We start from the raw sequence: 14,870 nt of genomic DNA, 5'->3' as shown, positions 1-14,870 counted from the left end.
GCCAGAATAACATAAATAAAACAAACAAAACCAGTATGCATGGGAGGTCTCAGTGATAGTTGCACCCTTTATGTTTTTAGCTTAGTATTTATTCTTGTGAATATCTTGACAATGATTTGACACATGCAGGATAACTTTATTTTTATATTCTTGCCAAAACACGCAAAATAGATCTGTCATCTTAACTTTGATTTGCTGTGGGATTCTGTTTGATACATTGATACCAAATTTATTCAATTTAAAAATATGAAGTGCTGGCAACCTAACAAAAGCATTTCAAAACATGAAATGAGTTTTGCCAGAATTCATGTCAGTCATTTCCCTAACCTACTTTATTCATAGGGTTTATAGAGTATAATAGTATAAGATAATACATAGATTTAGTTGTATTATCCTATCATAGCTTCTTGACAGAACAGTTTTTACTCTGTTCAAGCAAAATAAATATTAGTATTCATTGTACACTATGCTAGAAAAATAATGAAAGATAAAATAATGTAGAGCCTCTTTGCCTACAGCAAATGCAGAAATATCAAGAGGATAGCTTTTCCCTTTGAAGTACTTTAGGCCAAGCTAAAGACCACTGAAGGCAAAGGAAGCATTTTCCTTCATTTCAATGACTCTTGGAACCAAGCCAGAGTATAGAAAATAGTATATAACAACACTGTGTAAAACAGAACGTTGCTGCCCATTGTACTCAAATTTTTTAGAATTCTATTTGATAACCATATGCCAAATGAAACATAATTGTTTATAATATGAGATTTACAAGTTTATCAATGCTGCTGATGGAGAACAAGCCCCAAATATTTTGTAGAGAGTATTTATTCTTTATTTCAAAGCTATGTCAGTATTAAAACAGATTAACAAATCTGTTCAAATTTTGAAAAATACTAGTTGACTGACGCATAACACGAAATATAATACACAAGTTAAATACAAGTTCCAGTAATTTCACATTTCATTTTCCTCCCTACCTGTCCAGTTGAATATTTATTAAGAGAGAAAGAGAATTACGTTGGGAAAAAAAAAGTTGAGGTCCCAGTTTATCCTGGGAAACAGTTGTTTTTTTTCCTAAAACCATTACATCAAACTGGCAGCCGCACAGTGTTTGTGGTATGATGTGCATCACAAAAAGAAACTGCTGGTTATCAGCACAGAAATTAAACAAGGGATGCATTCTTAAGAACATGGTTGGTTAAGTTTTCCACTTTGTTTGAAAGATTTGCAATTATGGGTTATCTGAAGTGGACACGAAATAACAGAGCAGCACAAGAAATGGTTGCCCTCTCAGTCATACAGTTACTTAGGATTCAGTAAGTATATAACCACCAGACTTCAGCATCATTTCTCAAAGAGGAAATGACATAGGAAATAGAGAGTGTGCACTTCAGGGTACAGATAGAGGTAGAGGATAGGCAGTGAGTGACTTGTCGTACTACTCCTAATCTGCTCTGCAGAACTTTGAATAAACACAAATGCTTCAAAGTTCAGTAGGCTAGGATATTTATTACTTGGTTTGTAATAACAGCGTAATATAAAACACTGCAGAAAACGCTTGTAAAATTGGCAGGAGAAATAATGAACTGAGGCCAAATTCTGACCTACAGGAAACGGCTTCAGTTATACTGACTTCAGGGGAAATGTATCTAATCACACTGGGTCTGAATTAATCCATAAATCTTTGGCTTGCTTTTGGTGGTAATAGTTTTGTTCTAGTTATTAATACAATGATTTATAAATTCATATGAAATATTTCTGATTGCTTAAAAGCTATGGACTAAATTATTTCCTACAGTAACTCTGGTTTAATTGGTAAAACAGAAAGGTCTCATATGGATTTAGACTTGAGTTAATAACATTTGTTGGTCCTCATAAGTAAATTTTGTACCTATTTCGTCCAAATTTGTTTGAATGTAATATTCATGACCAACCTGAAATGAAGACTCAACTCTGCTCGTTTTAAATCGGGAAAAGTGAAAGAGTGGTGTTTGAGCAAGCTGCAAGCTGATCAATGGCACAAAAGCTGGCAAATGGCACAAGAACAATGTAGACCTTTCATATACTTCTGTGTTGAGAACAAAAAGAATATCAAAGATGTACAAGACAGCGCTTGGATTGTCCCTACCTTTACAGAAAGCATCTTTTCTACCTCTTTCACTTCTTAGGAATCAGAAGCATCTCTCAGCCAGATTATTGTACTTCTGTGCTTGCTCCATGCTGGAAGTGGCCCAACTTCAAACAGACCATAAAGGGTCTCCTTTGCCTCCCTTGTGTGAGCACATTCAGGTCGCACCCACAATTGCTAAATCATAGACCTGCAGAACCACAGAACAGACCGGGTTGGGAGGGACCTCAAAAGATCATGTGATCCAACCTAGCGATCCAATCTAGCAATCTGTATCTTGCCAGAACTGTTCCTGGAGTTGGTGCTTGCATGGCCACACATTGTGGGTCCACTCCTCTTCCATGCAGCAGCTCAACAACATTACCATGACTGGATGTTCTTGAACTTCCTGAATGCCCCAGTTGTTTTTCTACGATTAGAAGCATTTTTCAGCTTTTCCACTTCTTTTAATAAATGGATTTTTCAGACTTGAGTGGTATTATTGAGTATGACAACTCTTTTTTGAACATATTCCAAATAAAATTAACTAACTTCTTCTCTTCTTGACACTCTGCCTTGATGGTGCTTATGAGAATAAACTACATACAGATTATGAAAAAGTAGTGAAATAAATTGTGGTACTCCCTAAATAATGACCTAAGAGTAAAGTAGCCAGGAAAATTTATTTTCTGTAATAATTTGCAGTTGGATTGATCATGCTTGCTATCTTGCTGCTAGAAATGCTTATATATATAAGATGTTGGCTTAAGTAATAGTTTTAATCAATTACTTCTATTCTCTACATCAACAAGATAACTTGCTATTTTGCTGTTCCTGCTAGAATGTGATTCTAGTAATTCTAATTCTGCAGCTATGACATGTAACTAGAAACCACAAGAAATTGTATTGTTGTGTCATGACCTTGCAGAAGGCATTCATATTCCTTTCCTCTTTTTTATTAGGTGGTTGAAAATAAACATCTTTGTGTTCTTTCAAAATATTTTAGAGTCTACTTAAAATTAGTAGGCTAACAATAGGGAAAGCTAATGTAAATTACATACCAAGTAATTTTTTATTTTATGAGGAGAAAGGATGACAAAACAATTGTCCTGTAAGTTTGCAACGTCATGTGGAGATGATATGTATTTGGGTTTACTTCATTTTCTGTTTAGTGATGTACTAAATTCACACTTGCCTGCATTTTATTTTCATATTATTCATTAAAGCAGGATTTCTTCTGAAAGTCAAATGGTAGAGAACAATGGGGATACTCAAGAAAACCCAGTATTACAGCAAAATCTAGCTTTACAAATTCATTATATTCTGCTCCCCTCTCCAGTGCTATACCTAGCCATTACAGAGGAACTGATTTTCATGGTCATGTCAAACATAAATCAAAGCAGAGCATCAATTTTCTTAAGTTATTTCAGCAATTAGACTGTGAATGTTGACCACTGCATTACTGGTGTTAGATTCCTGCACAGTAATATGCTATTTCTTAATTAAACAACTGTAAAATAATTTAACGTATAGGAATTGGTACATAACCTTCAAAGTTATCTGATTTTTGGAGCCAGCTAACATAAAAACGTAATGTAATATGAAGTATTACTGATGCTCTATGGTATACATTCATCTCAACAAACACATCACAGCTAGATACATTTCCTACTTGTTTCGACAATGACGTTATTATTTCAGTGGAATTACATGCTTTCAAGCTTTTGACTTGTGATGTGTGTCAGTTGCAGGACTCATAACACCAAATTAAGTTTAAAAATAATAGCCTACAAAAGTTTTGGTTGTCCAGGTTTTTACAGTGTTCTTCCATCAATTATTTATTTTTTTAAAATCACTTGAGATCACCAGTACAGCATATGTGCTTCTTGACAAGCCCTTTGCTTTCAACAAACCACAAATTAGTGCTTTTAGTTTCCATTTATGAAACGAAACCTATGAAACCCGATAACTCAATATCCATACAGATATTTCTCTGTCCAATTTAGCACCATTTTAAGACTCGATGTAAAAAACAACAGCCTGTAATAGATTTAAAAGTGCCCTCTGTATCATAGGTTACTTCAGAAGTTCAGACATCCTTTCTTTAGATTGAGTGTGAGACTTACCATCTTTACAATTCAATTGTAAGTTAAGCCTATCTAAATCAGACTCATCTTAAGAGTAATATAGATTATACCGAGAGCAAATATATGACCATGTAAGAAGATTAAGTGATAAAATTATAGTGATATTCTAATATGGTTGCAACTAGGATTACTCTTTTATGGAATAAGGTTGTATTTTTCTATTATAGTGCTAACCATTTCCCAAGAGTTACAGAAACTAACCAGAAAAGGTAATTATTGCTTGAGAATAGGTGTCCACAAAGGGAGTTAGGATTTTAATGATATTAATTCATGCTTGACCTTCTACTCTGCATACCTACCTGCAGACAAACATGAAGTCAATAATGAAAGACAAATTGGAGTGTGATGTTATGGTGTCCATGACAGACAAATTGGAATGTGATGTTATGGTGGCCCCAGGACAGTGAATTGCATTTCTTTTTTAGTATATGCTTGAAAGAAAAGTGAAACCATTTCCAAGATTCTCTCTTAAAAATGTGCCTTTGGGCACCCTTTTATTGCAACCCAAGTGAAGTTTGATCTTTTCTGACCTTTCACCCTCTTAGGTTACTTCCTGACCTTTTTGGAACCAGTAAACAATATCACTGTAGTCCAGGGTCAAACAGCAATCCTCCACTGCAAGGTGGCAGGAAATCCATCTCCAAATGTCAGATGGCTCAAAAATGACGCTCCAGTGGTTCAGGAGCCACGACGGATCATCATCAGAAAAACAGATTATGGTTCACGTCTGAGAATCCAGGATCTGGATACTACGGACACAGGATACTACCAGTGTGTGGCTTCAAATGGAATGAAGACAATAACTGCAACGGGAGTGTTGTTTGTAAGGCTTGGTGAGTTCTTGGCTTTTTTGATTACTCAGACTGCTTTTAAGACTAGGTATTAGTTTTCAGAAACTAATGATGAGAAGTGAATTTGGTGTTTTGAGAAGAATTCTCAACATGAAAGGAAACAAATAAAGCCATTGCCTGGGGCCTCTCTCCCAGTGCAGAACTTTTCGGTTGAACTTCATACCCGCTTACTGATACTAAAATAAAATAACTACAGATGGAAAGGTCTGAAAATACATAGGGAAGAAAAAATTTTAAAGAAATGCTAGTATAAAGTACAAAAAGGTAACATTTAATTGCTCTACTGCTGAACTCAGTATGTAAAAAATACTGAAAAGAAAATAGAGAAGCCATTTTTTACGTGACCTTCATCATTATGGGCCCATCATTGTGAAATGTCTGTACTGCTGTGTGAAGCCTGCCCTCAAATTCTGCACTTTGACAGCTAAAGGTACGCCACATCTTTCAATAAGTACTTTTTTGCATTTGGGACATTTGATTATCCAGCCTAGCAGGCAGACTTTAATTTGTTGGCTTCTGAAGCAACGGGGAAAAATTCTACAGACGTTTTCCTAAAATTTCTTTTAATTCTGTAATGAAATAGCTAACTCCACAGTTTAGTTTGTAGTGATTCATTAAGTGCTGGGTACTGGACCTTGTTCCCACCGTGACAAAGGTTAAGAGCCATAAACTCTGATAGTAAGGCTCAGGTGGGGCTTATTAAGAGGTAAATAATGTGCCAAGATAACACACTGTCTTTTTAACAGCCCATGTTTTTATGGGGGGAGATATTTTCTAACAAAAACTACATCCACTCAAGTTGATGCCTGAGCAGACAGAAAATTCATATGACTTTTATTTGTGGCTTTGAAAATAGCAATAGATAATTATGTGCAGGAACGCAGAGGGTTGTATTTGAATCTTGAGACAGACCTTCCTTAAAGAGACAGTTTCCTTTGGATTGTTATTGACTTTTTTGTTCTGTTGTCCTTAAGCCAAACTTGCCAGCAATGTTTGTTTGTTTTATGTTTACAGGTCCAACAAACAGCCCAAATCACAATCTTCAGTAAGTACTTTTTGGAAAATTACTTAATGGACTCTGACCAATTCTGTTCTGTAAGAGTTTAGTTAATAAACTCAGTAAACACTGCCTGCAACCACAGTGTGCTTGCTAAAAATATCTAATTTGATTGAAAACTCACAGAATGGTTGAAACTTTTTCAGACAGGGATAGCATTGTGTTACAGTGGGTTTGATCAAATTTTCTTGAGCAACTTCTGCTTGCTTATTTCATATTTTAGACAAGCAAAATACCACAAAGTCATGATGTTTGAACAGTAATTGTTTACAGTGCAAGTATGGGCTGGAAGAGTAGTTAAAAATGAATGGGTAAAATACTTAGGTTGCTGTGGTTGTAAATTTACTGAGGTTATATTATTTTAAAGTGAAAAGTCAGATAAAACAAGACTATAATCCTGTCTCTGAGAAGCTAGGTAAAACCTCTGTTTGTTAGTGTAATTTTGGTGATGATTTGGTGATTTTTGTTAGCTGCCTGGGGTCACTTGCTGATCCAGTCATAAGGATGAAAATAGATCCATTCTATTTCATCATTGTTGCTTTATGTGTTAGTTTTAATTTAAATACTGCATATTGTATAATTTATTGAAATAGATTCTGCAGTTGATCAATTAATGCAGAGAGAAATGCAGTCTGAGGCCTTTTTATGTGATAGTGGCATAAAATTAGTGTCAGTGGTGTACTAATTAAAAATAAGAGTGAAAGCAAATTTGTACAGACACGTGGATGCTTTTCAGAGGTACATTAGTGACTGCTGAACTCCCAATGGCTTGAGTGGAAGTACCTTAAATAACTGTAGTGGGCGGACCCCTAATCCATCCATCTTGCATGTATCACACTCAATCATCTTATATATATATAAAAACAATACCACATGGTACACATTCTTGTATTTTTTATGCATAGAAAGTGTAAATGAATTTGAAGGATTTCAACATTATAGGGATTTAACAAGTTTTCCTGTTTTTCTTAAAACCGATTGCTAACTATTGAAGATTAAAAACAGGTGTTCATAACAGAGTACATAAAATATAATAATTTTTGTAACCACTGAAATCCTACTTCAGATCTTACAGTACTTTAGAAAACTTTAATGCACCTGTTCTATGAAGGAGAAAAAACACTGAGATACCAGGAATCTGTCTGATCTTTTATGTGATCAGAAGGCAGAGACTGGTACAACAGATGGCAAATTGAAATACACATAGTGAAGAACTGAACTGAATCTCAAAGAACAGGTCTCAAAAGCAGCTGAAGAGTAGCAAGCTCCAAGCACAAGGTGAAAACCTGGGAACCAAGTTTTAAATTGATTCACTTTTTGATGTTGAGTAAATAATTAATATTATATCTTTTGATTTCTCCAGTATTTCACAAACTCTTATCCTGTACTGAGCATTAACTTCTTAATATTTTACAAATACCAACATAAAAAAATCCAACTGATAAAGTGAAAAAAAAAAAAAATTACCATGACATATTTCTTAATTACATGCCCTCTCAAAGTGGAAGTGAATTAAGGTTCCTCAGACATCTTTGATTCTGGCTTGGCCTAGGTTTTGAATGTTGGCTATTCAAGCATTGCTGATTTTGCACTGTTAAGTTAAAATAAGGAAAGAAACAACCAAAATATAAGAATCCTGTAATTTGGATTTTGATGCCTCTAAATTTGTCTTGTACCAATGGTATCAGTGATGGATCTGGAAGCAGTAGTGTATGATCATTCTTTCAGACCTGCCATTAAAAGGTGAAGAGTATGCTTCTGGTAGGTTTTGTTGTTGTTTTTTGGTTGTGGGGTTGTGGTTTTTTATATCCACTAGACTGTAGAGAAAGCCAAAAACTGAGAAAAAGAAGCCCAGATCAAAGGTCTAGAGAGAAGTCATGAGGGACTTACGAGGTCCAGGAGCTTTCAGGGATTACAGATACTTGCCTCGTTGCGTGCTTGCTCCTGTTTCAGTTTTTTTCTTTTTACTACTTAGCCAGGTTTTGCTCACCTTTCCGAAGTTCATATTCTTCCTTTTGATACTTCTTTTTTTTCCTCCCTCTTTCTCCTCCTTGACTTTCTCCTTCTCCTTCTCCTTCTCCTTCTCCTTCTCCTTCTCCTTCTCCTTCTCCTTCTCCTTCTCCTTCTCCTTCTCCTTCTCCTTCTCCTTCTCCTTCTCCTTCTCCTTCTCCTTCTCCTTCTCCTTCTCCTTCTCCTTCTCCTTCTCCTTCTCCTTCTCCTTCTCCTTCTCCTTCTCCTCCTCCTCCTCCTCCTCCTTCTCCTTCTCCTTCTCCTTCTCCTCCTTCTCCTTCTCTTCTCCTTCTTTCTCCTTCTCCTTCCTCACATTTTTTCCCATGTTCCTCTGCTCCAATCCTCCTACCTAGTCCTTTGAATAAAATGCCATAATTCAGTAATATAATTTTTTTCTTTTCAGAAACTGATTATGATTTTTTCTATAGAATATTTTGTATGAAATTGTGTAGGTCAATTTCTAAGCCAGAAAAGAGGAAAGGGGAAAAAGATGGAAGAAATACCTAACTGCTTGGAAGGAGCCTGCATGGAACAAAGGGCTCTTTCTGTTTGCTGGCTGCAGAGCGTAGTCTCAGGTTGAGCCACCCAAGAACTCTTTCTCCTAGTGTTAATGCTTTCAAAAAGACATGCTTCAGTGGAAGCGCTGAAACCTAAAACTGTTGTAACTTGGTTTAAAAATATATCTAATGAATTATTAAGGGATAAAAAACATTACCTATGTAGATACCATCTAGCAAGGTATTTTTATGCAGTCCATGTGTTCTGCTGCGGATTTCTAGAAACCACCTAAAATTAAAGATTGCAGAGATCAAATGTTCATTATGCAGTCAGACTTGTCAGTGCAAAAAAGGGCCCTGACCTTCAGGTTGTGAAGTTGAGACATTTCCATAAAAATCTAAAAGTAAAGATTTTCAGCCAAATAAATAGGCTTAAAGCAGTGTGGATTTTTTTAAGAGGATGGAGGGGTCTTTATTTTGTGTGAAGGTTCATATATGTAAAACTTTCTAGGGATTTTTCTGTAGAAATGGAAAAATACGTTTTATCCAAATTACCCTATTTATCAAAAGTATTAAAATTATTTTAAGTATTAATAACTAGTAAAAATCAATTTATGGAGGAAATACAATAAAAACACATTTAGAAAGCTAGTCTCCGACCAGCCTTTGCTGTCCAAAGAACTGTGCTGCTAGAGGACTGTTTACTAGAGGACAATCCAGAAGGTTGAATCCTTTCTTTTGCTGCATAATGCTATTACCTTTTGTATCTTTAATAGCTTTTGCCCTTCTGAAGAGAGATATCCTATCCATTCAGAAAGGTACAAGTGTGTGGAAATAAAATAAAAGGGTAGCAAACACTGGCAAATGGTTTTTAGCACGATTTAAAGTTAAGTAATGGAAGTTAATCTCTTTGAATCTAAAAGCAGGAGGGCAGACAGAGTTGCCTTTCTTTCTAGAGGTGTTGCTCTTATAAGATAACATCAGTCTAAAAGACTATGTGTTACCTAGTTTAATGTATTTGTCTCTTGAATTGAATGATTAGATTGAATTTTACCCATGGGGCAAATTCCTGTTTTGAAGCTGTTTAGATTTCTCATTAAGACTGACTGCAGTGGTGCCACTTTGAAGGGAATCTGGGATGGAAGATATCTGACATACTGTTGGCTCTAAGGGCTTCTGGAAAATGTGATGGGGCTTAACAGAAGTGAGGAAGGCACAACAGAATACAGGCAGAGAGAAGTAGCTATTATATAAACTCATCCCTTGCCAAGTGTCGGTAAACAGAACTGGCTCTGTTGCCAGTGCTGCACTTTTCCCTGCATGACCTTTCTGCACTCTCCTCAGGATGCCAGGAGGGGAACGTCTTCTTCCAGAGCTCTGTGCAGGGACACTGGGCTTTCTAAGTAACTTTGAGAAGTCCCCGTTTTATCAAACTCTTGACTAAGACCACTTCTGAGTTTGCAGTCGCTGATGCCTGTATGCTGGACCCTTGGAAAGAGAAATGGGAAGGAACACCATCATCAAGTAGAAATTGTCATTACTTTGGGGAGGAATTTTTGAGGTATTAGTCATTCAGGATGAATTTGTATGCTCTCATGCCTTATTTTCTTCAGATAATTTGAGACAACAGTAAAAATGTTAATATTCAGCCCATTGAAGTAAAAAGTTATTAAGCTATTGTAGTTGAGAAAAGAACAGTTCTTTCAAACAATGGAAAACAGAATGTCTTTAAAAACTAGTAACACATCTGAGTTGAAACTGGTGATGAACCCTGAGGCTGGGGCAGGCAATTTATTCTCAGTGGTTCTGGACATCCCATAGCTTTTATTATATAGTGAAAGCACATCTCTTCTGTGATCCCAAAGGGGACCTTCTGCATCACCTGTCAGGCACTCATTATGGTGGGGCAAGTATGTTTTCATCGTGTGACCAATCTCCACGTAATCATGAGGTGGAAAAGGGAATATGGAGCTTTGAGAAAGAGGGTGGAGTGACTCATCAGAGCACATCACCCTGAGGCTGCCTCCCTGCCCATGGTTGGGGTCTTCCAGGTAAAAGGCAGTAACTATGGGGGCAAATAGTTTTGTAAACTGGATCTGTCTGGCAAACCAAAGGTACCCAACATCATGTTAAAAAGCAAGAATACTTTCCTTGCCATCACACAGCAGCACCACTTGTATCTTCCTCTTTTCCTCGAGTGGCGTGATGAATACTCTTTAGTCTCACTCCAGTTCAGCCACTGATAACAACATCTTAAATGTTGTAAATGATACAAAATAATTTTAAAATTCACATAAACAGATGTTTTTGTAACCAATACAAGGTTGTCTCAAGTTGGAAGTTACATTGTTTATTCAGGGCCCTGAGGACCAGGTGTTCAAATGATGGGCCTCCTACAGAATGACACGCACACCTTTTGTTTCATCAAAATACACACTTTGGCTGAGATAACCATAAGTGAAGCATATATGTTTTTCTAAGATATTTGTGGTAACATGTTGAAGTTAAAGAATAAGTGCATACTTTGTGTTCTGGTTTCCTGTTTTAATCAAGGAAGAAGAAGGATTTTGTGATTAAAACACTGGACTGTAATTTTAGAGGTCTGGATTCAATTTCTGGCTGTGCTCCTGTCTCCATGTGTGATTGCAGCAAGTTGTTTAACCTTTGTCTCTCTGTGTTGTGTACACAAATGGAAGTGGTCGATCATGGGAATTTTGCCTTCGTCTATTATGGGATCGGATCACTTCAGAGTATTTAGGGTACATTGTCTCCCCATAAAGCATGGAATATTATTCCTATTTTATGAAGGATGAATTGAGGCACAGATTTTTCTTGGGCTGGTCTACATTAAGCAGCATGTGTTTGCCTTGGCAGATTTCCTGGTTCCCTGACAATCGAATTTGGAGATCTGGCTAGAACGTGCTGAAATTCCCTCCTAGACCCTGTGTGTCAGTTTCTTTTTTTCTTTCAAAGTTGGGGGGGGGGGGGGGCTGTATTTTACTCTGGTGTGGGGTTGAGGCTCATTTCAGGGAATTTTGATCCAGAGTCTCAAATCTGCTTCTAAGTCCATTGGTTTAAATGTCCTTTCACAGTCACTCAAGTCGAGACAGGAAAATTTTAGAGGCAAGCGGGAACTGAAACTAAAACTGCACTAAAACTTTTACATGCCCTTTTCCCTCTTATCTCTTTTAGAGTGGAATTTTTCAGCACAGTGATTGTTTTTACTCTAGCTATGTGGGATAAAACCTAGTAGGGCTCATAAGTATACCGTGTCACAAATAATATATTACTGAAAATTATACTCTGGTCTGTCCAGAGATGTAGAGTACACTCAGAAGGTGGTAACCCTCTGTCTTGTAATGGAAACTGCAGAATTTTTATCCTAATACTACTTTGGTGTTTCAAAACATGTAATTCTTCTCATGAAAAATCCAGAATATGTGTAAGTCAAGGCAGAGTTAAAAGAGCAGTGGAAGTACTGGTTCAGGTTGCTTTGCATCATGCCAGATCCCAGTTTCTTGCCACATTACATTATTTCTTCAGCTTTAATCTTCCACTTAAATATTTTCTAATTGCTAGTAAATAAATAATGAACAATCTAATGCATTTTATATTATTTAGTGATAGCAGTAGAAATTCAATATGTGCTTACAAAATTGGCTAATTTTAAAAACCAGATGTGTATTTAAACTAATGCATATAGCATCTCAGAGTAGACACAAGTGTCTCTATTCCTGCAACTTGTTATCTGGGGAAAATCTTGGAAGTGGTGTTTTTTTCCTTTTTATGAAAGGAAGGGAGGAACAGAGGAAAGAAACCAACAGGGAACAGAGAAAAAAAAAAGGTAATAGTTTGTTTCAATTTGTTATGCTCACTAATCTATATTGTTCAGAAACCCGCCAAAACCAAAGGGAAGCCAAGTATATACAAAGGTGATTAAAGGTAATTAAAAGTAGGCCTCCAGGAAAGCTTTACCTTCTTTGTGCTACTGAATAAATCAAATGATCCTGAGACTTACGGTGTAATACATGTATTTTGCGCTGCTTTACTGAGACAACCTGGCTGCAAAGAGAATGAAGCAGCCCTATGGGGCTTGCCTGCTGTTGGGCAAGGCTTCCAAATATCTTAGGGAGAAGAAGCAGTTAGTTACACTTCTGTCTGCTTTTACAGTTAGGCTAACTTACAGTTAAAAGTGAGAAGACACCTTCCCACTTGTAATTAGCAATACTGTCAAGATACTTTTAAATGGGTTGGATCAAGCAGCGTAATGACTGTAATGCTTACTGCCTTGCATTTATGTATGGACCTACAGCATGCAGTACACTGAAGCACACGAACACTTCCTTTCTTAAGAGTTCTGCTTTCCAAAATACAGAAATTTAGCTTATAGGTGGATATTAAAGGAAGTTGATGGTTTCTGAATGGGAGAATTTATCCACAGCCCATGTGCTGGGAAAGCCTGCTTCCTACCTTGCAAAATGGTGGTTAGGTTTTTGATAGCCTGCGGAGTGTCATATCAGGCAAGCTGTAAGGTGCAACTCTGAGATGTGCAGTATATGGCAAAGAGCCAAATACAGCTCTGACTTTGTAAATATATGTCTCCAACATGCCCTCTTCCAGCAAATTCCAGATCAGCAGCAGGTGCTTAGGAATGGGCAGCTCAGACAAACAATTTATATTAAACTACCAAAGAAGCTGCAAGCCAAATAAGACATTTGTTAATCTGTTTAAGGATATATGTAAATTGATATTCAAAGTAGTAATGGCCCTTGGGCTTTTGGCAAGTAGCTACTGCAGCTGTTGGACATAACTGATATAGCCAGTGATCTTTAGTTGGTTTTGATTTTACATCCTCCTTCTCTCCCTCCCCTTCTCCCCTTCCTTCAGTAGCCTAAATGGCTTTCAAAGTATTTATTGTATGTCCTACAAAAGGATAGTTATATGTCCGTGAGACTTCCTGTCAGCGTTTGTTGCCACATTGAGTTTAATTCGATTTCCTTAGGATGCTGAATAGCCTCTAAGTGCATACAAGGAAAGGGTGAATGTTGTAGTTAGGCACAAAGATAAAGGAACACTATTCTAATGACAAGTAGGTAATTTAACAAAATGGGCTAATGTTGTAACACCACACCATAAATCACTCTTTCAATTTTTATGGCTTTTGGTTAATTTTTGCCTGCTTTTACATTATTTTGTTCTCCATTTCAGTCTGAAAGAGACAAACAAACTATAGATATAACTAATTTAGTGTACTTAAGGTGAAACAGATGGTACAATCTGGTAAAATTTGAACATTTCCATTTAAAACTAAATACTATTAAGAATGACAGAAGGGATTGTTTTTTAAAAAAAGGTAGAAAGAAAGTGTACTAAGGAAATCTGCTCCTTTAAATTAGTACTGCTCTGTTAAGTCTAAAATCTGAAGTATTTCACATAATACTACTCTAAAAATAAAGTTGCAAGAAGCACATCTCATCAGCACTCTCTATGCTTCTCAAAAAGATCAATCATAGGGGTCTCATTTCTCATTTTTTTCAATCTGAAAATAAAACCAAAGAGGCACAGGTTTACTTCAGGTGGGGCACAAACAATATTTGATATATCACAAAAGCTTTGCTTTTATACATATGTGTGCACACATACTCCCCCCTCACACCCGCAAGTTTTTCTAACAGTTCGGTTTGCAGGCTAGAGAGCATGTTTACCCCTGCCTCACCGTACTTTCCTTCGATTTGGAAAATCAGTCTCTTCAGTTCAGCAGGACACTCACAGCAGGCTGACTTTCATGTAGAAATCCTGTTACTTTCATCTGACTCAGTTTTGCAAAATTAACGTGGAAAAAACTCGTCTTTTTTCCACCTGCCTAATACCAATAAAGTAATTCCAGATTGCAAAACAACAAGTAGAGGGGTAAAGTAATAGGATAGGATAGGATAGGATAGGATAGGATAGCATAGCATAGCATAGCATAGCATAGCATAGCATAGCATAGCATAGCATAGCATAGCATAGCATAGCATAGAATAGTTCCAGTTGGAAGGGACCTACAGTGATCTCCTATTCCAACTGCCTGACTGTTTAGGATGGCCTAAAGTTAAACCATACTATGAAGGGCACTGTCCAAATGCCTACTTTCAAGGCACTGGCAGGTGTGGGGCATTGACCACCTCTCTAGGGAGCCTGTTCCAGTGTCAGACTACA

The 14,870-nt window shown here is 36.8% G+C and overlaps 1 protein-coding gene across 1 annotated transcript in view; it reads left to right on the top strand.

The window, feature by feature from the left end:
- Nucleotides 1-14,870, top strand: part of ROR2 (receptor tyrosine kinase like orphan receptor 2) — a 146,369-nt gene that overhangs the window by 106,647 nt on the left and 24,852 nt on the right. The window contains exons 3-4 of the mRNA XM_082074719.1: nucleotides 4,800-5,087; nucleotides 6,120-6,150. Of these exons, the coding sequence (XP_081930845.1) occupies nucleotides 4,800-5,087; nucleotides 6,120-6,150 (319 nt within the window). The remainder of the gene's footprint in view (nucleotides 1-4,799; nucleotides 5,088-6,119; nucleotides 6,151-14,870) is intronic.

This window comes from Streptopelia decaocto, assembly GCF_964273445.1.
Source record: "Streptopelia decaocto genome assembly, chromosome: Z".
Lineage (NCBI taxonomy): Eukaryota > Metazoa > Chordata > Aves > Columbiformes > Columbidae > Streptopelia > Streptopelia decaocto.
Note: the sequence above shows the minus strand (reverse complement) of the source record. Positions and strands in the feature narration are given on the sequence as shown.